Raw genomic sequence first — 27,025 nt, forward strand, 5'->3', positions numbered from 1 at the left:
TTAGTATTAAAAAATAGAGAGAGAGAAAGCAGTGATTTTGTAGTGTTGTCCGAAGCAGTGATTTTTCCATACATGTTTTTGGGTGAGGTACAGTCTCCCGCTCCTTCCCCCCGGGGGAGACCAAAATAATACGTCTATAATATAATAATAAATAGAATAGCACCGTGTGAAAATATGTTCCCCTCCGAATACTAAGTATGCCCCTCGTGAATATTTCTTCTGAAAGAAACACTTGTGCGAAGTAGAAAACACGCATTAGTACAGCGTGTGCTATGTTTCTAGTTGTAATTCTCGTGTGGTCTAAGTCGAGAGACATAAAGTATCTTTTTCTTTTACGTTTCCAAGTCGTGATAAATCACTAGATCGATATAAATTATGGCTTAAGAAAATCAATAAGAAAAATTTTGTGCCAAATTATAACACTTGTGTTTGTTCTAAACATCTTGAAGAGTCCGCACTGAGAAAAATTTTCATAGAAAATTTAACAGTAAAGACATGTAAAGTTGATTTTTTCGTAATCCCGTACTTAAATTACGTACATTTGGACTTGAAACCATTATAATGTTAATTTATCATGTGGCGAAATGGAAATACAACATGCTGCATTTTGTCTTTTATGAAAAATCTGTAGTACGCAATAAATGTACGTAACGACAGAAAGGTTTTCAGTTCTGTAATGTTAAGAATACATTCCAGACTGGACAGAAAATGTGACGTAATCCACGAGAGATAAATGCCTTTCAGGAATGAAAATATTACAGGTTATCCTATCCAGTACGGGTTTTTTGACATGAGTAAGGAAAATATCGCAGGAAGAAGAACAAATAGTCTTTGTAATGCATTTTTTACATTATAATGTTAAAAGAAACTCAGTAATGTGAAAATGTTCGTAGTAAAGTGCAAACTTCACGTCAGTAATGAAATTTTGTCATGATAATGAGACCTACCCATTCTACACTGCAAAGATCAAACAAATCCGTACTTTACAGACATTATGCAAGGAGACGAAATGTTTTATCATTACTTTTAAAAGACAGTCTAAGGAAAACATGATTACGTACAATTGCTACGTACAACTGACCTTTCACTCGGAAAGTGCGACAAATAAAGTACGTAAAGGTATGATAGAAAGTCATTATAATGTTATATATCCCAGAAAATGGATAAAACTACATTTAGAACGAGTAATTTACAGTAAGTAATGGAAAAAAGTCCTGAAACTCTGTATAATCATACAGTTGTTTGGTATTAAAGTCTGTATTGTCATGTTACTTTAATATTACCATACAGACAGTAACGCATTACTCCAGTTATAATAGGTGGGGAAAAAGAAATGCAAAATTTCCATCACCCACAATTCCACACTATATGAAAAAAAAAAACCGGGATGTTTTTGTGCTAGGACACAAGAATAACAGATATGGCAAACAGATGGCAGCACTATTGACTTGTAACTTTTATCCAACAATTCACACGTTCACAAAACTATTATTGAGACAGATGGGCATACAGAAAACATATAACATTATTTGTTACTTGGTATAAATGCCAAAGATACTGCTTAAACCTTTGATTATTTCAAACAATAAAATCATGCTAATTTTCATAGCCAGTACCGAAGTTATTTCTGATATGCTTGCAAGACATGCGATGGATGCTCACATCTTTCAGGTCGATAGCGATAGCAATATCAATATCGACTATAACAGCTGTGACGTACCAAACGTCAGAACAGCTGCTTTTTGTAAACCTGTCCACGATCCTGGGATTTGCTCGTCAGATATTCGCTGAGCAACAGCTATCAGACTTATCTCAGCCAAGGGTAGCTCGTTGCGACACGTTTAGACTGGGGCATTTCCTCACCTAAGCCACTATCCGAATGGGTGGCTTCTACCTGCTTACCATACCTTGTTAGCTGTTTTGTGTTTTTTGTGCTAATCATCATATCATATCATGGCTACTGGATCTCAAGCTTCTACAAATCTTTCTTTGGGCCCCTCCGCTCCGTCAGCATCTGCCGACAAGCGAAGGGAGAGCTCTAAACGCACCTCACGTAGCGAAGTTCATCATAGTCAGCCTCAGTCACCTCAAGCAAAGCGCCATCACACCCTCAGTGAATCATCCACCGACTCAAACTTATCTCATCGCATGGACGCTGAAACTTCTGCTATTACATCTGTCAAACCTACTGTTCATTCATTTCTGCTCACCAATTACGATCCTCAATACCTCGATCTGAAGAAACTGTATCATCGTATCACCAAATACATCCCACGGACAAGCATCGCTCAAATCATCTATACACAGAAAGGCATCATCATTAAAACTCCAGACGATAAATTCGCTTCAACACTTCGTAATACTTATTCATATGAAATCTTTGGGAAGAATGCATCTGTTTCTAAGCTCAACACTCCATCAGCCAAACAACCGCCGCCACCACGCAAACAACCTGCTCTGTCTGTCGTCATCCGAGGTGTTGACCCCTCCTTCACAGACGAAGAAATCACACAGGAACTCCAATTTGATGGTCATTCTATCATCAAATGTCTTCGTATTAAAAACGCTCAAGGAAACACATACATGGTTCGTGTACTAACCAACTCACACGACACCATTGATTCTCTTCTTTCAAACGGGGCCTTCATCTATCGCAAACGTCATCGTGTCGAGCCATCTCGGTCTCCTGCACCTCTTCCTGTGCGCTGTGAAAAGTGCCAGGTATATAATGACCATCCGACTGCTTCCTGTCCTAATCAACTTAAATGTGGTTTCTGCACTGGCCCTCATAGCACCCGCAATTGTACTAATCTTAAAGACACTCCTAAATGTTCCACCTGTAACGAAACTGGACATGCCACTTACAGCTACAAATGCAAGGCTAAACCTACTGCGGATCCATTCAAGCCTGAATTAACCGTACCACTGAAACCACATGTCACTCAAACAGCTTCTTCTCCCCACGATGTCTGTCAACCAATCACAATTACACAGTTCTTATCGTTTATAACTGTTACCCTTCAAAATATTCATCCTTTATTGCGCAACCATATTCTGTGTCAAGTTCAACAAGCTGCCAAAACCATCCTCAACATCAATTTCACAGCTACTTATTCTGGCCAAACTGTTTACTTCCATTCTGATCCATTGCAAACTGATGTTTAAACCTCTCTCACACATCATACTGCTTTTAATTAATATGGATCTTAATTTTCTTTTTATGAACATTAGATCGTTACCGCAACATAAGATCTTATTTGAACAACTCCTCTTTGAAAAACATATTTCATGTTTCCTCCTAAACGAGACTCATCTTACGGCCCGCAAGCACGTACACCTTTCAAATTATACCATGCTGCGACACGATAACACGACTCCAGCAAGAAGGGCTAGTGGTGGAGTAGCTATCGGTTTTTCGCCATCTCTTCCTTTCCGCCGTGCTACTCTTCCCCTTCAGCCATTACCTGAACATCTAGTTACTACCTTGTATTTTAGACAGCTTAACATCACGGTTGCGACAATCTATATTCGTCCTGGACATCCTCTTCCATATCAGTTTATTCAATATATCTCAGACAATTATCGCACTTACATCATTCTAGCTGACCTCAATTTTCACAGTCGCACCCCCCGTCAACAGCAAGATTTTCACCACTACCTTCTAACTCGTACTTCAGGCCACTTTCATCCGTTACCTAAACCCACTCGACCTAGTAGTAACACGACGCCGGATGTTGTTATTACTTCTATTAACCTCCAAACTCGTTGTAGACTTGATGTACTAGATCCTCTTGGCAGTGATCATGTACCGATACTTCTTACCATCACGACACCACGTCCTGCTTCTAGTACTACTTCTGAACCTCCTCGCTCTTATCCAATGTTTGATAAAGCCAACTGGAATGGTTACCGCACCACACTCGAACATCAGCTAGAAACTGTCCAGGAACCCACTACAGAAGACGATCTTTATGTTGCGCTCGATACCATTACTGCTGCCATCAACACTGCCTCTGTCCAAAACATTCCGGTTCGCACCGTTCATACTTACAAACCAGCTCTTCCCCCTCATTATCTAACGCTTATCAAACGTTCCCGGGCACATTATAGAGACTACACTCACACAGGCAATCTTGAGTCTCTCCGTCTCCACCGTCAGTATCAACGGACTGTCCATAACTACATAGTTGCTTATAAACGCCGTCGCTGGATCACTACCTGTAATGAACTTTCCACCACCACTCATCCCACAAAATATTGGAAGCGTTTTCACCAACTCACTGGCCGCTCATCTCGCACACCTTACCCACTCTTAGACGGAGACCAACCCCTTGCTGACGATACTGCGACAGCAAACGCCTTTGCCGATTACCTTCAAGGAATTTTCACTCCTCTTTCACCTGATCCGTCTATACGCCGCCATCCAGCCGATAATCTCAATCTTTCAACACCAGATCTTCAACCCAATTCCAGCCACCATCTCCCTGCAAATAGTGATCTTACTGCTCCTATTACGGTTGAAGATATACACATCACAGTCGCCAGAAAACGTCAGTCGGCTCCAGGCGCTGATCGTATTTCTTACCGACATGTGAAAGAGGCTCCATATATTCTTCTCCATTTATTCTATACATTTATTTTACGCACAGGCTTCATTCCGACTTCTTGGAAATCCTCGATCACTCTCATGTTTCCCAAACCAAACAAGCCTACACATGCTGTCTCTTCGTATCGGCCCATTCAGCTCACGCTAGTGTTCAGCAAAATTCTAGAACGTATCCTTGTTACGCGTCTGCACCGTCATCTATCCGCTCATAATTTACTTCCTCTTTCGCAAGCAGGCTTTCGCCCTTCCTATAGTATTAATGATCAGCTTATGCGCCTTACAACCCATATTACACTGCAGTTCAATACATCCAAACCTTCCTGTCTGGTCTTATTCGATCTGGAAAAAGCTTTTGATAAGGTATGGCATCTTGGTCTTATATATAAACTCCTCTCTTTCCGTCTTCCTCTGTGTTACATCCGTTTCATCTTCCACTTTCTCTCTTGCCGCCTTAGTTATATATCTATCAACAACCACCTCTCCCACCCCATTTTCCTGCATTCTGGAGTTCCTCAAGGTTCATCATTATCTCCGTTATTATATCTCTTATATGTAGCCGATTTTCCTCCATTACCTGGCAATATCAGTTTATATCAGTTTGCCGATGACACAGCCTTCCTCGCAACCGCAAACACTGTCCAAGAGATCAATCGAACACTGCAGATTGCAATTGACACCTTTCTCGCTTGGTGCAGACGCTGGAGATTGAAATTAAACGCTGGCAAAACACAAACAATCATATTTCTTCCTCCGAACAAGCGCTCACGCGTCTATCGCAATCCGGCTAACTTCTCTGTCCATGTCGACCACGTTCCTCTCCAGCCACAAAACACTGTTACATATTTAGGCATAGTCTTCGACAGACATCTTAAATGGACAGCCCATCTGAAATCCATATGTGCCAAAGCCTACAATCGTCTCAATCTTTTACGCCGCATCACTGGTACAACTTGGGGCCTAAACACCCGAACACTTTTAACCACTTACAAAGTTTTCCTTCGTCCCGTTCTTACCTTCGGTTTTACTGCCTGGATTGCCGCTGCTCCCTCGTTTTATACTCGACTACAAATTCTTGAACGGCATGCCCTCCGACTAGCTTTCCGAATCCGCCTTCCCAGCCCTACCAACGAACTCTATGACCGCACTCCATTTCCCCACATTCTTTACCATCTCGAAACATTGCGACACCGCTACATTTCTTCTCGGTTTCAAACTCATCACCCCATGCTTCTAGCCACAATGCATCATTTCGCTTTACATCCTTCCAATATCCTTCTACGCCATACACCGCTTTCCCTCCTCTTTACCCTCTACCACTTCTCCCTACCCCCCGACAGTCCAGACCATCTATTCATCACAGACTACATCACCGCCACGGCATCACCTTGCATCATTCCATCTTATGCACAGTAGTCCTATTGTCTAACTGGGCTTCCCCTGTCTCCATCAGATCCGGAGTCGCCCCCGGATCAGAAGATAACACGCATCTGTTTAGCTAACTATACCCGATGTTGTGACGTTTGGTGCACCTCATTTCCATTCATCCCATTCACCTTAATTTATGATTATGGTTAAAGGCCATAATGTCCACCCTTTTCCACAATATATGCTTATTTAATCAAATGAATTAATGTATCCCCACTGTATTTATGATCGTGTATAAACTGATGTTGAATAAAGTTTAATAAAATAATAATACCCATCCACACTCTCCAAATCCTCACGATCCCATTACTCCACTTCCCGATATAAAGGGCGGTACCCTTTGGGCGGGAGCTAGTCGACCGCGACTAGCAAAAAAAAAAAAAAAAAAAAAAAAAAAAAAAAAAAAAAGATGGATGCTTGTAATTAGTATATTCCGAAGGAGCGTGTACCGATCCTATGTAGTGGAGTCTACATTCTATTACTGTTTGCGTGCACTAGTTACTGCAAGCTTTATTTCGATGCTTGCGGAAAACACATTGCTCGATTAAGTTAATTTCGTCCCTGACTGTTACAAGCATTTCATTATACCGTAGTAAGAAAGTATATGCATGTATTCGTATCCTTTCGTCATGGCATTTTCACAGTAGTGCATGCAGATTTAACTGGAACATACAGTGCGTAAGTCTCCACATACAGATTTAAATGGAGTCAAAGACGGAGTTTCTACCATTCCTTCATATGATTTTTCCATGTTTGCCTCGGAAAATGTCTAGCAACAGCTAGAAATATAACATTTCTGTTTTGTGATTTTTCCATTCCACTTGAGTTTTAACATGACCGGTAATGATGTCGCTCCATTATTACTGTTATTAACTATGACGTCATATCTTTCATAAGTTCTGACGTCATCATTTTTATCTGGAAAAGTAAGGAGAAAACATACGTAGAACGGACAAGAACAATTAACATTCTCAGTAATGTTGGAAAGTCATTCTTACGAAAGGTCCTAAAAATCACTTGAATTTACGTACTTTTTACCCGTAAATTTTTCTCAGTGCGAGCAGTCCGACTTCTTGTTTATTGAAAGAAAAGCTAATGTCAAGAGAATTATGTCCCGCAAACTGAGAAAGAATGCTGTTCCAAGTATATTATTGAAAGGTTTAGAATCCGAGCCATTGAACAAGTTCCGATGTATGTCCAGTTACTTACGTAAAAACTCGTACAAGACGCAATTGCGGGTTTGGTCAAGACGGAGCATTAGAGGTTAATAGCGACGGTGTCACTCATGATTCTAAAGGTACTGTTTTAAAAATAAATGTAAATACAACTTCTATACAATGTGAATTGGGGAGTGAAATATACCGGCTTGTAGAAGGAATCAATAACGATGACACTGCCCCTCAAGACATTGATTCATCGTTTAACTTTTCTATATCACGTGGCAATGATGATGATACCGGGTGACTAGAGTTGTTCCGCAGAGAGCAATGAGAATAAAACAAATTTAACGGGTAAAGTATTTTTCGTATTATTTCAAACATTAAAAATGTTATTTCATTTTTCCGCATATGCGTATGCTACACTCCTGTACATACCTTGAGCATAAAATTATAGGGTCATCATTAAAAAATTGCAACAAAACATGAAAATCAATGTACTTATGTTTGGGAATCGGAACCATGATTAAAGAAAAGGTACTTAGGTGTTGTAGCAATCTCATCTGCCATGTATTTAAATGGTGTTGGTTTCGAAACTTTTAGTTCCTTTTGTAAAATGCCGAACTAATGCTTTGTAGGAAAAACTACGTTTTATTCTATTATACTTTTGTATAGCCGACCATCAGATTTTATTTTCTACATGCAGATGACATTTCTAAGTCTTTGAAATCAGTTCTGGAAAAGGAAATCGCAATTTTAAAATGTGCCACTGCACCACTCACAAATGCGTGGCACGAAATGCGCGGCACTGTGTGTATGGAAGCCTGCTCTCGGAGCTTACCCACGTATGACGTCACAACAAAATCTTTTTTCTCTGTTATTCGCTAACGACTGAACGTATCGCGATCAAACAAACACCATTCCTTTTAGGATTTTCAACTCTACAAATGGAAATAATTTGTAAGAAATGAATTTCTAAGTCGAACTGCTCCTTTAATATGAAGTAGATTTTTACTCTTAAAATATAAATTGAAAACAGATTCGGACAAACAAAAGAATACTACTTTCTTTTACTGAAGAAAGCAATCCAACATCCTCCCCTGTGTGTGCTGAAACTTTCCGCGTAGGAAATTTAGCAGCACAGAAATATCGGTAAACGAAATTTTGGTGAAAGGGTATTTCCTTCTTTTTTTCCCACTATGGCTGAAAGTATCTGAGATACATTTCATTTTGCTTTAGAAAAACGTATGATGGATACGTAGTGGTATTAGAATCTAGACTTTGACTAGTAGTAGTAGGCATAATTCAGTAGAAAATGGAGCTACTAGTACTATAGCTATATCAGTTATCAGAAATCAAAATAAAATAATAAGGATGGTGCAGGGTTTAATGTGTTAAACGTGTACGGGCTTTGGGACAGGAGTATACCTAGTTCCTCAATAGAAAATAGGCTATATGACTAATGTTATATAGGAGTTATCAGACATCAGAATAAAATATGAAGAATGTTGCAGAGTTCAAGTATTAACGCTGTCATCATACTTGCAGACCAATACTCATCAAATGAATCTCTTTCTTATTTACTAAGAACAAAACAACTTATGAACTAAAAAAAAAAGCTTAGTGTTAGTAAATAAGAAAGAGATTTGTTTTGAGTGTTGATCAGCAAGCACGACGGCAGCACTAAGGAGCAAGGCCTAAATACATCTGAGTATGATGAATTCGTAAAATAATAATAAAAAAAGTAACAAACCAGAATAACCAATCCTGTTAGCAAGCAAATTCTCTTATGTAAGTATTTATGCCTAATCATGAAATTATTTTAATGCAGTGATGAATTTTCACCTATATGAAAAATTTGGTTCCAAAATTTCCAGGGCCAAAATGAGGCGTACTGTCGCCAATGCTTAACACATTAAACTTACAACATTTCTATTTTATTGTGATATCTGATAACTGCTATATGACATTAGTAGCTCTACTTTCTACTGAGTTATTAGGCCTATTTGTAATTTTAGTCAAAGGCTAGATTTTAATATCCAGGGCATTTTATTACAGGTTCCTCAATGTCTGCCCACGTTTAATACAACGCGAATCCGCAACGTTTTTATTATCTTTTTTATACCTGATAAGTGATATAAGATAGTAGCTCCATTTTCTGCTTACGAAGTAGCCAAAGCCTAAATTTCAATATTCGATGAATTTTACTACAAGTCCCTCAAGGGAGCTTATGTTTGCTATCGGTGAGCTTTTGTTCGCACCTGTAATATAAGACTGCCGGTGAGCTCATGTCCGACACCCGTCAAAACTATCCGTCAATCTATCGGAACATTCGAGTTTTTCAATATTATTCGGAAAAGAAGATGGCAATTCTCCAACAGGATAAGCCTGCACAGTGAGAATACATACAATTCTTATTATTAGTAACCATCTTGTTTGTCACACTAGTAATGGGTTTTTGAGCGAATCCATCATGACTTTGCACCTGCTTTCTACAGATACATTCTTGCGCAAGCACACCAGCTTCGCTGTGCTTTGAACAGAACAAGTACAATTCTTGACGCGTGTCAAGTTAGACCAACCACCAACACCAAAACGACCGAAACATATCTCAGAATTATGGGCTGATTATGGGCTAATTAGTTGCTTTAATCCCAATTTTTGGGCTCCTACTGTTTAGCGGGAAATCGGATTCAAAATGGGCGAGTCTAGCTTGATATCAAGTTAGAACCCCCCATACGGTTAAAATGGTCCGATCGAAAAAATTGAAACGCCAGAATTATGAGCTATTTTTGGGCTAATTAGTTGCTCTAATCCCATTTTTTGGGCTCCTACTCTTTAGCGGGAAATGGGAATCAAAATGGGAGAGTCTAGCTTGATATCAAGCTAGAACCCCCCATACGGTTAAAATGGTCCGATCGAAAAAATTCAAACGCCAGAATTATGAGCTATTTATGGGCTAATTAGTTGCTCTAATCCCAATTTTTGGGCTCCTACTCTTTAGCGGGAAATCGGATTCAAAGTGGGCGAGTCTAGCTTGATATCAAGCTAGAACCCCAAATACAGTTAAAATGGTCCGATCGAAAAAATTCAAACGCCAGAATTATGGGCTATTTATGGGCTAATTAGTTGCTCTAATGCCAATTTTTGGGCTCCTACTGTTTAGCGGGAAATCGGATTCAAAATGGGCGAGTCTAGCTTGATATCAAGCTTGAACCCCCAATACGGTTAAAATGATCCGATCGAAAAAATTCAAATGCCAGAATTATGGGCTATTTATGGGCTAATTAGTTGCTCTAATCCTGATTTTTCGGCTGCTACCTTCTAGGGGGAAGTCGGAATCGAAGTGGGGGAGTCTAGCTTGACATGATGTATGAACCCTCCTTAAGGTTAGACACCTCGAATCGAAGAAAATCAAAAGTCAGAAATATGGGCTATTTATGGGCTAATTGATGCTGTAATTCCGAGTTTGGGGTTGCTACCTTTTAGCAGGAATACCTAATCAAATTGTGAGATTTGGCTTAACTTCTAGCTATAAACCTAGGGCTATAAAACTCCGATCAAAAGAATTAAAACGTCGGAATTATGGGTTATTTGCATGCTAAATTGTTGCTCTAATGTCGAGTTTTTGCTTGTATCGTTAGCAAGAAATCTCATGCAAGATTGATATTGATTTTTAGATAAGGTGGGATGATACTTTCTAAGTTGCAGTGGGAAAACATCGATGTTTATTAACTGAAAATTGATTTATTTGCACTCTCCGCAAATGTAAATCTATATCTCTACTAGTAAATCCATGAATTCTTTTTTCACGTGTTTATGTTCATTATGTTTGGAAGTAAGTAGTGTATATATAGAATTTATATAGTGAAATATCATTATTTTTTAAATCAATTTTTTGTGCAAAGGAAATGCCTCTTCGTCGTTGCTTGGGCCGCCGTGGCACAGAGGTAGAGCGTTCACCTCTTGTGTGGGTGATCCCTGGTTCGATTTCAGATCGCGCCAAGTGGTCTTTGTGGTTGACAACACCATTTGCTTGGGTTTTATCGGAGCTCAACCATTTCCTCCCACTTTATTCATAATGAATATAATGAACATAAAAACGTGAAAAAACAATTTATGGATTTACTAGTAGAGATATATATTTGCATTCGCTGAGAATGCAAATAAATCAATTTTCAGTTAATAGACATCGACGTTTCCTCACTGCAACTTTGAAATTATCACACCACGTTATCTAGAAGTCAAATGAGTGAAGTAGCTCAAGTGGTAGAGCGTTGGCTTCGCATTCGGGAGGTCGTGGGGATAAAACTCAATTCAAGGGTACACATCTGTTATCGTGATTTTCATCAGAAGATTTGCTTCTTCCCTGGAGATCGTTCCACGTGAATGCCCACAGCACCCTCTGGTGAGTTCGTCATACTTGAAGCGACCACTTTCACGTGTTTGTCATAGTTGTTATCAGCACTTGCCCGGGGCGGTAAGACATACGATCCCAATTCAAGGGGACACATTATTAGAAATACAATTCTGAATTTTGGCAAAATTCCTATTTAATCTCTTTAAAATTGAAGAGGTAATAACGAAAAACTTGAGCGATGTGTTTTAGAATCAGTTTCATTCTAATATAAGTGCCGTGTTATTGAGCCTGTTATTGTTGGCCATGAATGATATTTTCTTTATCGTAAAAATTCGCTTTTGTAAATTTTCTTTTATAAAAACTACAAATGAAGGGATTTACCCTGAAGTCATTTTGTTCTTAGGGGCCGTGGTGGCTCAGTGGTACAGCGTTCACCTGTAGTACATGGGGCTCTTGGTTCAATCCCAGCTCGCGCCAAATGAGCTTTTCGATGGACAAACACTGTGTGCGTAGATTTTCTCGGGGTTTTCTCGTTTCCTCCTACTTTCTTCATTTCACCATTTCATTCAATTCTGATCATTAGCGTCTTCTTTAGCCTAGCCGGTATAAGCGTGAGACGTAAAACTTAAAGATTTAATTTCATTTTGTTCTGCTTAATGAGTTATATCGATTTTCCCCGTCTCTTTTGGATAATTAACAGATATTAATTCTTTAAAGAATGTAAAGAGATAACATAATTGTTTTAGAAACAGGTATATTAATGCATATATTTAAAAAAAATCGTAAGTGTAGAACTAGATTGTTATCCGAAAAAATTATTGTAAAATTTGTTAATTAGATGCTTCTGTATTGTTCACGTATCACGTCTACTGGAACTTTTTCAGAGTATACGGACTAAATATCAGTAATGAAAGCCAACTCATAGAAAAAATTACTCATATTCCGAGTAATTTTAATGGAAAAGTACTACTGTATCCGTGAAAAAAAATCAAACGTTATATTTGTTCATGCTTCATACAAACTACATTTACTTTTACAAGTTGACCTTTTCTTTAATATCAGGTATTTGAAAAAGACTAGGAAATTATGTTACTTCTGAAAAACATTATTCTTTCAAAAAAATTAGCAAAATAAGTAAGAACGTCATACAAATCAATCAACAAGAAATAAACTACCAAGCAGCAGTAGGTATAAAACTTGTGCCTTCGTCTTATCATGATTAAAATCGTTACGAGAGAAAGTCACACATCGTTCTAGACTTATTTAATGAAATAACTGCAATTATTTTTCACAGCTGATACAAAATTTTCATTTTGATACACCTTATAAAATAAATATTATTTACAAAATTCTGCCTTATGTGAAGATCTTTGAAAAGCTACTTCCTATAATATATATATATATATATATATTTTCAGTAGCATTATATTGCAATGAACTACAATGTGCCATTATAGTGCAGTCAAATTAATAAAAAGTAAGGAGCAAATTAGTAACAAGCTAGAAGTTGATATAGATGTTGGAAATGATGTTCTAAGCAACATACTAAAAGCTCCCTGCAATCCCATCCGATCTTCTTCCGCCATTTTGGAAAATGGCCGCTGGAAGTGACAAATGAACACTATCCAGATAAAATAGCAATATCTTTGTTATCCTTGGATTGTATATAATTATTGTTATCCTTCACGTAGAAATATGTAGAATGGGAAGATGTATGCGCATAGGAAATACAAATTAAGAACCCAGTTATCTTCTTATTATAACTTCCCTTCACACTTTACTCAAGCTTAGGACTAATTATGAATCAGTTGTTTCTACCAAACTAGAAACAGTTTTTTCCATTGGCGTGTTTAAGAGTTGCGAAAACATCTTATATCTTCTTGTCTGTATATGGTAATGGTAAAACAATTCATATTCTTTTTATCGTCGTCTTCTTTTGGGGGGAGGGGTTGTTAAATTCCTTATCATTATTTTGTTTCATTTAGTTCATAACTTTACTGTGGATAGAAGTACTGCATGGCACGTAAAAAATCTGAAAAAGTTCTTCAGTGGTGTGAAGTCTACTGTGCCATTCTGTTAAATATGACTCAGTTCTTCTGATATTCATCCTCCCTATGGATCGTCGAATGTCTCGTTTTACTCTCGCTCAATAAACTTCAATCATTGATGGATGTGTTGTATTGTCATTCGAATCGACAAAATTAATTTAATGCATTTATTTAATGAGTATTATAGAAATTATTCTGAGCTACAACTGATGGCACAGCACCGGCACAGTTGTGATTTACTGTATCATGCTGGTATTCTAAAGCAGATATATCTGCTATATCCCCTCCAGCAATCTGTGTTTATAATTGTGACTTTGTGGTCCTTACCTCCAATTTTGGCACTGGTTTCTAACAGCCACATTGCAAGGAGCTCTCTAAATTCATTTAACAGTTTTGAAATTGTATTTTGACTGAGACCCGTTTCACTTGTAATTACCGAGGCTGGGTATCGCAGAAACCATCCAAGTAGAACGTCAAAAAACAAGTCAAGTTTTACTTTGTTATCAAAACAAAGTACCATGTCGAATAGAAGATTTCTTCCTACAGTTCCTATCTGTAGCTGAGTTCTTTACCTATTTTCTTTTTAAAAAGTACTGTAGATCGGTTGCTATTATAATTCCAAATTTGAGTTTTCTATCGAAAAATTAAATAAATATAGTGGTACATATATTAAATATATTGACAAATATGTTATATTCAAAAAGATAAAAATATGCTATATTCAAAATACAGCAGATTACTAATAGAAGTGCTGTTTTTACATTTATCTTTAGTTACTTTTTATAGTCACACATTTTTAAAGAACATGGTGGAAAATGAACTTTATAGGTTATTAGAATATATATATATATATATATATATATATATATATATATATATATATATATATATATATATATATATATATATAACGACCAGTGTATATTGTGTACATAAATTTTTCAATTTTCCAAACATCATGTTTAGATTTCATTAAAAAAAAACTAATGTATCTTCTGTTCATAATTAAAAAGTAAATGCCTGTTATGAACATGTCATCCATAGCAAATGCTAATGCACAATATGAGTTTCAAAAATTTTCGATATTAAAGAGATTACTATTTAACAGTACAAGATAATTCGTAATATTCTACATGAAAATCGAACTCTTCATTATTTAAGACGTTAAGGAAAATATACTGTATAATTCATATTTCTTCGCATTGACAAACTTCCATAAATACTCAAAGGGCCGCGATGGCTCAGTGATATTGTTCACCTCCGGTGCTTAAGGTCCTGGGTTCGATCCCAACCCCCTCCAAATGAACTTTGTGGTGGATAACCCCGTGTGGGGTGGGGTTCTCCAGTTTCCTCCCACTTTCTTCATTCCACCATTTCATTCATTTCTCATCATCAGCGTGTCCTTTAGCCCAGCAGGCATAACCGTGGAACGTAAAACTCAAAGATTTCACTCCATTTCATTTATTTTTTTCCATAAATACTCATATATGTTAAGAGATCTAAAATAGCTTACCATTCCCATTTTTACAAATATTCCTATTGCCTCCGCATGTACCACAGAACTTCAAAGCTTGAATCAGATGCCATTGCAAAAAAAAAAAAAAAAAAAAAAAAAAAAAAAATGTTTCAGTCCATAAGTGGCGATACAGTGAAACCTCCCTTAACGGACACCTCTCAATAACGGACACCTCTATAATACGGACAGATTTTTTTGTCCCGGCAATAATATATGTTCTCTTACAGAACAAAACCCTCTCTTTTACGGACACTCTCAGATACGGACACGGACAGTCCTGTTTCCCCCTAAACGTTTCAATAGCCTCTTCATAACGGACAGGAATTATTATCGGTTGTGCGATATATTACAGTAGACAGAAAAGTCCTTTCCCTACAAATGTGCCTATCATGAGTCTAGACCTGCTGAACCATCAAACGGAACAGCTTCAAGCTGAACTTGAAATTATTCTTTTTTCTGCCTGCAATAAACTGTTTTCTGCTGGAAATCATAGAGAACCTTCAACAAGCAATAACACTCATGCAGGGTCAGTCGTATACAAAAAATATTCCCTTCCCTAGCAAATTAGTGTTCCCTAGCAATTTTCCTCTGGGCTTTGCATCTTTCCCGACAATTTCATGTGAATTAATGGATATTTTTAGCACAGGGTGATGACATGTACTTAAGAAAATTACCATACACGCATTATCTTTTGCAGTATACGAATATATTAACACATCCCCCAGCAAAAATATTATTTAACAGAAATGAATATCTCCTTCTTCCCTCCCAGTAATTCAAATACTTATGAATAGAGTATTTTTATATTGAATTTTACGTATTTACCTTCATACATAATGTATTTGCTGTATATTATTGCATACAATTATCGTTGTGAGAAATTAAATTTTTGTAACTTCTCTGTAACGGACACCTCCCAGTAACGGACAAAAATTCATGTCCCACTGGTGTCCGTTATTCAGAGGTTTCACTGTATTTCTACATGGCCCTGTAATGCTTTTAAAGGTGTCCATGTTGACTGGCCTGTAAACTAGTTACAACTGATTAAATGTGTACCCTTGAAATGAGATTGTGTAAGTCTTACCGCCTAGGGGTTGGAGCTGATAACAACTATGACAACTGATGGGGGAGAGTCACGTAGCATCTCGCGTGGGAAAATCAAGCATGACTAATTGGTCAGGTGGAACGATCTCCAGGAAAAAAGCAAATCTTCTAATGAAAATCACGAAAACAGATGTGTACCCTTGAATTGAGTTTTATCCGGTCGTGGGTTCGAATCCCGCTGCCGACCATCCTGAGTGAGGTTTTCCAGGGTTTACCTCAGTCCTACCAGGCAAATGTCGGGATGGTACCTACTAAAAGAGACCCTGGCTGGTACCTTCCCAAATCCTTTCCATTGTTATTGCTGTTGTTGGATATCCAGTGTAGAAAGGCCTCTGAGCTGTGTCTGGTGTTTGTTCAATAAATAAATAAATAAATACCAATCTTGCATGAGATTTCTTGTGAACGATAGAAGAACCAAAATCGACAATAGAGTAACTAACTAGCACACAAAAATAACCCATAATTACGGCATTTTAATTATTTGGTCGGAGTATTATAGCACAAGTTATATAGCTAAAAGTTAAGCCGAATCCCACAATTTGACGAAGAATTCCTGCTAAAAGGTAACACCCCCAAACTCGGAATTAGAGCAATAATTAGCACATAAATAGCCCATAATTCCGGCGTTTGAGTTTTATTCGACCGGATCATTGTTACCCCATGGGGGGTTCCAGTTTGATATCAAGCTGGATTCGCCCATTTTGATTCCGATTTTCCGCTAAACACAGCCCAAAAATTGGGATTAGAGCAACTAATTAGCCGATAAATAGCCCATAATTCTGGCATTTGAATTTTTTTCCATCAGACCGTTCTAACCGTAACCGTATGGGATTTCTAGCTTGATATCAAGCTAGACTCGCCCATTTTGAATCCGATTTCCCACTAATCAATAGGAGCCCAAAAATTGGGATTAGAGCACATAATTAGCCCATAATTCTGGCGTTTGAATTTTTCGATTGGATCATTGTAGCCGTATGGGGGGTTCTAGCTTGATATCAAGCTAGACTCGCCCATTTTGAATCCCATTTCCCGCTAAACGGTAGGAGCCCAAAAATTGAGATTAGAGCAACTAATTAGCCCATAAATAGCCCATAATTCTGGCGTTTGAATGTTTTCGATCGGACCATTTTAACCGTATTGGGGGTTCAAGCTTGATATCAAGCTAGACTCGCCCATTTTGAATCCGATTTCCCGCTAAACAGTAGGAGCCCAAAAATTGGCATTAGAGCAACTAATTAGCCCATAATTCTTAGATATGTTCCGGTCGTTTTGGTGTTGGTGGTTGGTCTAACTTGACACGCATCAATTCTTACTTGTCGCGACCACCTTTTACAGGTTGGTGCGTGATTTTTTAGTTTAACGATGTACGAGTTTAAGGGAAAGTGTGATAGCAAGATGGACGATAATGGTGAAATGACAAAAGTGGGAAAAACGGGAGAACAGTGAAAAACCCAGGCATGTGGTGATTGTCCAATACAAAGGCTACTTGGCGGGAGCTGGAATCTAACCAGGGATTGCACGTACCAGACACTAGCGCTCTCACTCACCCATTGCGGTCCTCATGCAAGTTTTTCGCATTAATAAACGTTTTATGGTATATCAATATGCACGAATATTATCAATATGTAGGTAATTATTTCAGTATACGCCAAGAAAATAACACTGTAGATTGTATTGGAGCATCATTTAAAACAAGAAAAGTTATGCAATTTTAAAGTTGTCGACATTTTGTAAAACAGCACGAAACATTTTATTTAGGTTAAGTTCACATATACCCCGCTACGCCAATGTACTAACGTAAGTGAATGAAACAAAACCTAGCCTAATGTATCCTAAACCAAAATAGCCTAAACTGACGTAATCCATTTATAACGTCATTATTGTCATATTGAAAAGCTGTTGCGTTTAACGGAATAAATGCCTTTTTATTTGTTTGTTTACACGTATTTCTGAGCATAAACGCCATCTATGCTCTTAAGCGAGTCACGTATGAGGGATGACGTCCCTCGGCGAGTATAGACTCTATTCGGGATAAGGGATAAGGGGAAAGGAAGGAAATGGTCTGAGACCTGTGAGTTAGGTACTAATGACAATTTATCTAGTGTAAATGAGAAAAATCCAGAAAAATCTCCCGCAGGATGAATGACTTGAAAAAACTGGTACCTTTTCGACAGAATCAAACCCGGAACAGTTCACATCAAATGCACGGAACACATACAGCAGGCTCTCGTTGATTGAAATTTGAATAATTTGAAATATGGAACAAAAGTTTTTCCCCTTGAAAATTTATTGAAAATAATGTTTAAAAACTCGTTGATAAATCGTACTTTTGAACCTCCTATTTGAATAATTCAAAGTAACGCAATAGCAGAATATTTATGTAGTGTTGCATAAATTACAAACAGAAGAATGTAATTTCAACTGGTTTAAGGTTATCAGAGGTAGCTGTAGGGAAATATCACACAAAAATGTAATATAATGGTGTAACATTTACTGAGGCCGGTAAAAATAGAGAGAGAAAACGTTCATGATGTTAATAATAATGAAAACGAGACTGCCAATGACGTAAAGTAACAAGAGCTCATCTGAGCAGGCTCGTATTCACCGTGGTCAAGGGGGCCAGCCCCCCTAAAATTGTCATGATAGACTTGCAAATGAACTATAATATATTTGGATTGGCCCTCCTAACTTCTACCGGCTCCCCTACATTTTTGGACTGGATATCGGCCTGAGCTGAAGCTTTCGAAATGGTTGAAAATCTAAGATATGTTGATTGTCAATCAACAGTTATTCCTACTAATAACATATTTTGCATAATAAATGAAATTGAAGATTTTATTGACGATGTAAAAACAATTAAATCAAACCAAATGAAGGTCACAAACGTCTTTACGTGAAAGCAGATAATTAAGGTTTTTACTCGTATGTAGATTTGCATTAATTCAGATCTGTTTTACTACGGCGGACGTTGAGGCGAAGTGTTACCCTTTTGTGAAGTGAATATATTGAGGAAATGGCGAGCAGATATGCAAACAACGAGAAAAATTTGCTGGAATTGTACGAAAGATATGGATTAATAAATCTAACGATGCAATGATGGAAGTGCAGGAAAGATGTTAAGGTAAGGTAAAATAAAAGTTACAAAAAAAAAACACTTGTACACGATTTCCTACCCCAAATAGCAAAAGTACCCCAGTGTACCCTAAATACCCCAATGTACTAAGGTAAGTGAATGGAACCTAACCTATCAGCCAAAACTGGCAATGCCTTCTGCCCACGGTACTTATACCCGTGAGATCGAAATAAGAATTACCTTGTTTGGCAGCCTAATAGACGTAAGATAGCACCCGACTTTAGAAAATTGAAACAATGACTAGGCCATTCGTTTGTACTACGTTTGTATCGTTTGTACCGTTTGTACCGAAAATGGTTAGGTTCCATTCACTTACCTTAGTACATTGGGGTATTTAGGGTACACTGGGGTACTTTTGCTATTTGGGGTAGGAAATCGTGTACAAGTGTTTTTTTTTGTAACTTTTATTTTACCTTACCTTAACATCTTTCCTGCACTTCCATCATATTTTCGTTTGTACCATTTTCAAATATTTTCGTTTGTACCATTTTCCTTATAGGTGACCTCTCAAGTAACCCTGTAAGGAAAATGGCAGGAACGAAATATTTTCGGTACGAACGGTACAAACGTAGTACAAATGAATGACCTAATCATTGTTTCAATTTTCTAAAGTGTGGGGGGGGCTATCTTGCTAGACATACCTAATAGCTAAACAGTGATTTCTCAAGCGATTTGTAATTTTTGATCAGTTACTTCTGTTTATTAAAACCTGGCGTGGCCTAATGGAATAAATGCCCGAACCTGGCTCATTTGAGCAAACGGTTCCACCAAGTATAAAATTTATGGATAAAATACGATGTGAAACACTTTTTGTGAAGGAATGAGAGTGTCAATATAATTAGTGCCACTGCACAGCATATTGAAATGAATTTTGAATGATGCTGAAAGTATTGTGTAGTAAGTGTGCTCTTCCGCTATCCTCGTCTATGGGTATACCCCGTCGCTGACGCGCCTGCTCCCTACGAACGCATCCCCTTGCTAACGCTCTTGCCCCCGTGCTGAGCTCCTACCCTGACTCGGTTAGATAGCATTCGTGCCTTTTAGTGGCCACGTAGCACAAGTTGATTAATGTAATATGCACTGTAGTTTTTGTCATAAGTCTCATTCCACCATTTCATTCATTTCTCATCATCACCGTCTCCTTTAGCTTAGCTGGCATATTGTGGGAAGTAAAACTCAAATATTTCATTTCATTTTTTCGCACTGTATTTTTACTGAGCCCCCAAATAGCATTCGTGCCTTTTAGTGGCCACGTAGCACAAGTTGATTAATGTAATATGCACTGTAGTTTTTGCCATAAGTCTCATTCCACCATTTCATTCATTTCTCATCATCACCGTCTCCTTTAGCTTAGCTGGCATATTGTGGGAAGTAAAACTCAAAGATTTCATTTCATTTTTTCACACTGTATTTTTACTGAGCCCTCCTGAAGTCAGTCTGCAACAGTAGCGTAGCCAGGATGTGTGTTTAGGGGGCCTAAGTGCTGTTATAGGTACATATAGAAAAATTACAAACAAAAAATATATAAACATAAAAATATATAAAATATTACAAACATCAAAGTACCAAAGTACATTGTCTGACCTCTTTGGGGGGCCGGTCCCTCTGGACCCCCTTCCCTTAGCCACTGGTCTGCAAGTATTAATGGAGCTCCTCATTTAGTGCATCTATGCTACAAGAAATACAAAGCTCTAACCTAACCCAAATATGTAGGAAATGTGTCAAAATTTGGTAGAACCGCCTGCTCGAGTAATGCCGCCCTAAGTTTTACTAGGGGAAATTGTGAGCTAGTGGTCTACTATGCCACGCTTAATTGCATGCATGGGGAGCATGCCCGCGACCGTTCGGTCTATTTAATGGACGGTACAAGAATGTAATGCACCCCGCCCGTGGTTGCGCGTGCTTTGGACTTATGTCCTCGTGCACAAGTGCACCGTTAAGATTTGTCCCTTAACCTTAACACCAAAGTGTGTAACCCCCATTCACTGAGGGAGTGGGATACGTCCACTGCGCGGCCAGATCGAAGTCCTGAGTGCCTACCAGTTGACCTACTGGTGGAGGCGGTCCTGCTAGCGAGTCAGGCCCTACCATACTCTGCAGGCATTTTGCCCGAGCGTTATAAGGCGAGCTCACCTCCCGCACATGTTCACTGTTACCCAGGTCCCTGGGATTAGTTCCCATGTGCTACCGAATCCCACGGTATGACCACAACCCGGCAGAGTCCAACCCAATCCGGGAACCCCAGGCAATGCCCGAGGGGGCTTGTGTCCCGGCCCTGCCTACCTCTATCGTTCAACTGGCAACCGCCGTGTGTAGAGGTACCATACACACGTCTAGATGCTGTGCATCTCATCCCGGATCCAATGGTACGTGTAAGTCACCATTTGAGTTTGGAGCCGGCCCATATCCTACAGGGTTACCTCCCTTCCGCGGAATTAGTACCGTTGCCTAGATATCTGGGATTGGACCTTTCCCGTTTCCGTTTGGTCCTCCTGCAGGCAGAAATCCGACTCTCCCCTCCCGGTAGGATCGTCCAAGCAATACGGGACTACCTCTCTTTTGCGTGTTGAGGTACCACGTACACGCTGAGATACTTCTATCTCTTCCCGGACCCAACAGCACGTGTAGGTCGCCATTTGGGAGAAGGGCCATGGCCTCTGCTCTCCCCCGGTAGGGTCGCCCAAAGGACTACCTCACTTTTTACCGTGTTGAGGTATCACGTACGCTACCAGACCCAATGGGACGCGTTAGTTTCCCATTTGGGAGTCAGTGGGAGACCCACAGGAATCCCTCATCCCCTGGCAGGGTTAACTAGGGGAAATACGAGTTTAATATAAACTTTCAAAATTATATAAATAATATCTTAAATGTTTTATGTCACTTAAAATCCGGCCCCGGGCTAGACCCGCCACTGCTGTAAGTGAAACTAAACTAACTGCAATATCTTAATTTACTATCATAACGATGACCCTATGGGGATATAGTATACGAGAGTGCCTCATCATTTAGCGAGGACTCACGAAGTGCAGTCTTTTAAGGATTATTCATTGAGGATATAGGAACTTGAAAATGAGGTAAAAATGCGACTTTCATTTAATTACTGAGTAATATAAAATAAAATGTACGTCGGTTTGCGTTGCGTTTCGTTGTGTTTTATGGTATGCGAAGAATAATAATGTGCCCTTGTACGTAGTGTATGAGTATATGTGGGGGATTTGAAACACATATCGCATGTCACGTGCACGTGGATGCTTCTTACTACTTCTAAATGTAATAAAATCATTTTTATACGTAGTGCAACAGTAGGAAGTATCCACGCGCACAGATCATGAGGCACTGTTGTATACTATTACCCCCTATGGTACTAGTGGTACTACTTACTCCCAATAAAATGTTAATTGTGAACAAAACAAACTTCCCTAGTTTTCGACTTTTCTGTCTTTGTTCTTCAGTTTGTGTATTTCTGAGTTTAGCCATTTTCTTCTGTTTTTAAGTACTATTCTGTTCTTGGCGATTAAATCAGTATATAATGGATATATTTTCATAACCACAACTTTTCTTTTCATAACCACAATTGAGATTTTACATCTTTAGGTACAGACCAAGATTCCAGTTACCTATATCCTTCCTTCATCAGATTTAGCAACCAGGTCTCTGATACTATTACTTTTTATTTCAGCATGCGTTTTAGTAAATAAAAATTGTATAATATGTTGATTTTCTGATAATTATTTATATAATGACTTAATATACGGTAAACCATGACATTTTGTTATCCCAATGTACGGTCTTTATTGCTGTTAGTAATGCTATGTAAATATAAGCTAGGATAACCAGATGTCCCGTTTATAACAAGGTATTCCCTTTTTCGGAACGTTGTCCGGTATCTCGAGATAAATGCAAATGGGACGCAAAACATCTTTTTTTTTAAGTGTCCCGTTTTTGACTCGTAGGTACGTAATGTACTAGTATTTATTATACGAACTTCAAGTATTTTCAAATAAAGACTAAACCTTCTATAGTAAATTTAGTCATAAAAAATAGGAATTCAAAGGACAATCGATTCTCCTAATTCTAGTGCTTTGTTAAATGTTAAGATGTAATATAAATCTAAATTGGAATAAGCTTAACTAACTAAAAACTCATTAGTTTGAAAAGGTAGAGACTTCTTTCTCATCATCACCATAAATAACGATATAAGAATGACTATAACCGTCAAATTATGCCAGTCTGCTGAATGTTCAGTTTTCTCGTTTTCTAAACTTGTCAACCTAATGTACAGTATACTTATCATATCGAAACAATATATTATTTAATATCGAAATAATGTATTCAGTATGGGATGTTCGAATTATAGGGAGAATTTCGAGAAAGAGTGAGAGGGGAAATTTTCTTCGTTGAAATCGTATTTGAATACTTCTTTTTTTGCAGATAGAGAATATGGGGACCACTTTATAAAAACTATTCTACATGGATTATTTTACTTATATTCTAGTGTTATTTTCTTGAAAAGCACTAATAACTATATACAGTTGATAATATGTCAATAAACTAATATGCCATAAAAACAGTCATTCATACAAAAACGGCATTGCGCTAATCCCCGTCAGCTTTAAACCATGACAAATTAAAGATGTGCAAACACACAAGCCAACCTGTGCTAGATTTCCACTAAAAAAGGACGAATGCAATCAGTTCGCTGCGATACGTTATTATACTATTTTAGTCACTATCGCACCACATGTATTCGCTATTTCCTCAAGTTAGGACAAGTACTTTAGTGTCCTTTAGGTTAGATTTGGACAAGTGCTTGAACAAGTTAAATATCTTAGAAAGACATTTTTGCTGTAATGATTCATGTATAAATGTATATTTCTGTTACTAATATTACTAAATATTTATCTTGTATCCTTTGTTTACATAGTACAACATGATGGTAATAATGATGGTAATGGTTGTTCTATCAAGTACCTTTTAAGTTTGGATCTAAAGCTATTTACAGAAACCTGATTTTTTATACATGGTAGAAGTAGATTGTATAATAGAGTCCTTTGTGCGTATCTGCAAGAAGAGTTCCATTCTATTCCTGCAAGTACTCTTACCACTTTCTTCTGTAGCCTAAAGATAACACTACTTTTAGGTACATTTTCCCAGAACATGAAGCCATATTTTATTATAGAATGGAAATTTGAGTAATATATACACTTAGCTGCTTTTACATTAATCTTATCTCTTACACATCTAATTGCATAACATAGTTTGCTTAACTTACTTGTTACATGTTCTATATGTGGTTTCCAGTTGCAATTATTAGATATTTTAACTCCAAGAAAGGTAGCAGTTTAACTCTCTTATTATTCATTCTTATTATTGGATTGGCTTGATTATTTTTACCATTGTGAAAATTTAAGGCACATGTTTTATTTGCATTAATAATTAGGTCATTTTTAGTCATCCAACTTGAAAGTTGGTTCATTGCCGTTTGGCAGTTTGAAGCTAATTCGCTTTCATCTTTCTCACTAACTATTATATTTGTATCATCTGCATATAAAGTCACACATGAACTGTTAATACTTTCAGAAAGATCATTTATATAAAGAAGAAAGAGAAGTGGCCCTAGAATTGATCCCTGTGGTGCTCCAAGATTAATAGGGAGTTCCGTGGAGATAGTGAAAGTGTTAACATCGCAGATAGTGAGCTGATGAAGAGGAAGTGGATAAAGTGAAAAATATCTATCATACATCATTTACACTCATCACATTTTAACACGAAAACATTTGTACACAGTTACAATTACTTTACACACATTCATTTCATCTATATTTCACTTTATTCAATATTTTCACCCCGATCAACTGGGTAACTAGCCCTCTTCCTCCTACTGGAACTCCTTCCCGATTTGGACTACATTAAAACCAAATTAAGACATTTCAATTATTACCTGGATTTGACATAATATCTCTTCACATACCTAAACATACTTGACGAACAATTAATAATTAAATAATACAAAATACTATATGTTACAGGAAATACGACTTGGAAGTCGACCAGAAAAAATGCAAATGGCGGCACACGCCATTTGCAAAAATAGTTACAATTACAGGATAAACATTTCAATTTTCATACATTTATAGCATACTTGGCGAATAATGCTGATGCTTCTATTTAAAACACCGATAGTTGGTGAAAGAAGACAAGACAAGAAGATTAATAATTCATGGGTTGGCAAGATGGAGTAGAATGTTCTACACAATGGAGCGTCATGCTCTTCAATTATTTCAATACAATTTTAACAACAATTTCAATTTTGGACATAATTTAGTGTATTACGATTTTGATAGTGTTTTACATAATTTTTTGTATGTTCTACGCTTCTGCCTTCCTTTTTAATTCACAAACTAGTGTGGAAACAGAACTATTTGAAACAGGGCAATTCGTCCATTTTGGAACGGGCCACCTTCTACAATTATATTCATAATAAAAAGATTTAAAACAATTCTAGTGAAGCAGTCAACTTGGCCTTAGTGCTGACTTTTTAATTATAAAATCTCCCGCGAGGGAGATGAATAGAATAAAAGATTAATAATTTCTTCACTTGATACACATTTTTGAATTTTATTATTAACTATTCCTGTGATTTCAGTTACTTGCTTCCGATCTTTAAGGTATGATTCAAACCATTTATTTGCTAAGCCTCTAATATCATAGCAACTAAGTTTTTCTAGTAATATATTATGATTTACTAAATTGAAGGCTTTTATTAGATCTAAAAATATTCCTATAGATAATTTTTCTCGGTAATAGTATACATGAAACCGCCCTTATTCTCGGTGCTCCAGGATACTTCTTACTCTTCCATTACGTAGGGAAATGTTATTTCATGTGCAAGTGGTAACAGAACACAGAGGAAACTCAGATCATGTATTCACACTCCAATATAAAGTGTGAATACACCCTGATCTGCGTTTCTTCTGTGTTATATTACCACTTCGACATGAAATACCATTTCCCTACGTAATGCAAGAGTAAGAAGTATCCTCGAGCACAAGACATGCGATATTTGTTAAATTCCCCCCCCCTCGGGCCGCGGTGGCTCAGTGGTAGAGCGTTCACCTCTGGTGCTAGAGGTCCTGGGTTCGATCCCAGCCCCCGCCAAGTGAACTTTGTGGTGGACAAACACCGTGTGCGTGGGTTTTCTCGGGGTTCTCCCGTTTCCTCCCACTTTCTTCATTCCACCATTTCATTCATTACTCATCATCACCGTCTCCTTTAGCCTAACCGGCATACCCGTGGGACGTGAAACTCAAAGATTTCGTTTCATTTCATTTCCCCCCCCCTCCACACACACAGTCATACATAAAGTACAAGGGCACTACACATGCAGATATAAAGTACAGGGGCAAATGTGAGGATACGTAGAGTAACAGTAAGAAGCATCCACGTGCACACGATATGTGTTTCAAATCCCCCACATATACTCATACAATATGTACAAGGGCACATTATTATTCTTCGAAAACACTAAAAAGAAAGTCCTAGAAAAACAGTTTAAGTACAAGGGCCAATTTCAAGAATGCAATAAAAATAAGGGAGGGAGTACCAAGCAAAAACGCGCACACACTTCAAAGCACCAAAATACAAACAGATAACAATCTTATACGCGGTTCACGATC

The 27,025-nt window shown here is 37.8% G+C and overlaps 1 protein-coding gene across 1 annotated transcript in view; it reads right to left on the reverse strand.

Moving 5' to 3' along the window:
• LOC145661443 (leukocyte surface antigen CD53-like) overlaps positions 1 to 22,887 on the reverse strand; it is a 99,335-nt gene extending 76,448 nt beyond the window's left edge. The window contains exon 1 of the mRNA XM_081726751.1: positions 22,731 to 22,887. Coding sequence (XP_081582877.1) covers positions 22,731 to 22,826 — 96 coding nt within the window. The 5' untranslated portion in view covers positions 22,827 to 22,887. The remainder of the gene's footprint in view (positions 1 to 22,730) is intronic.
• Between the last annotated feature and the right edge of the window lie 4,138 nt (positions 22,888 to 27,025).

Source organism: Thermobia domestica, chromosome 10 (genome assembly GCF_964235325.1).
Source record: "Thermobia domestica chromosome 10, izTheDome1.hap1.1, whole genome shotgun sequence".
Classification (NCBI taxonomy): Eukaryota; Metazoa; Arthropoda; class Insecta; order Zygentoma; family Lepismatidae; genus Thermobia; species Thermobia domestica.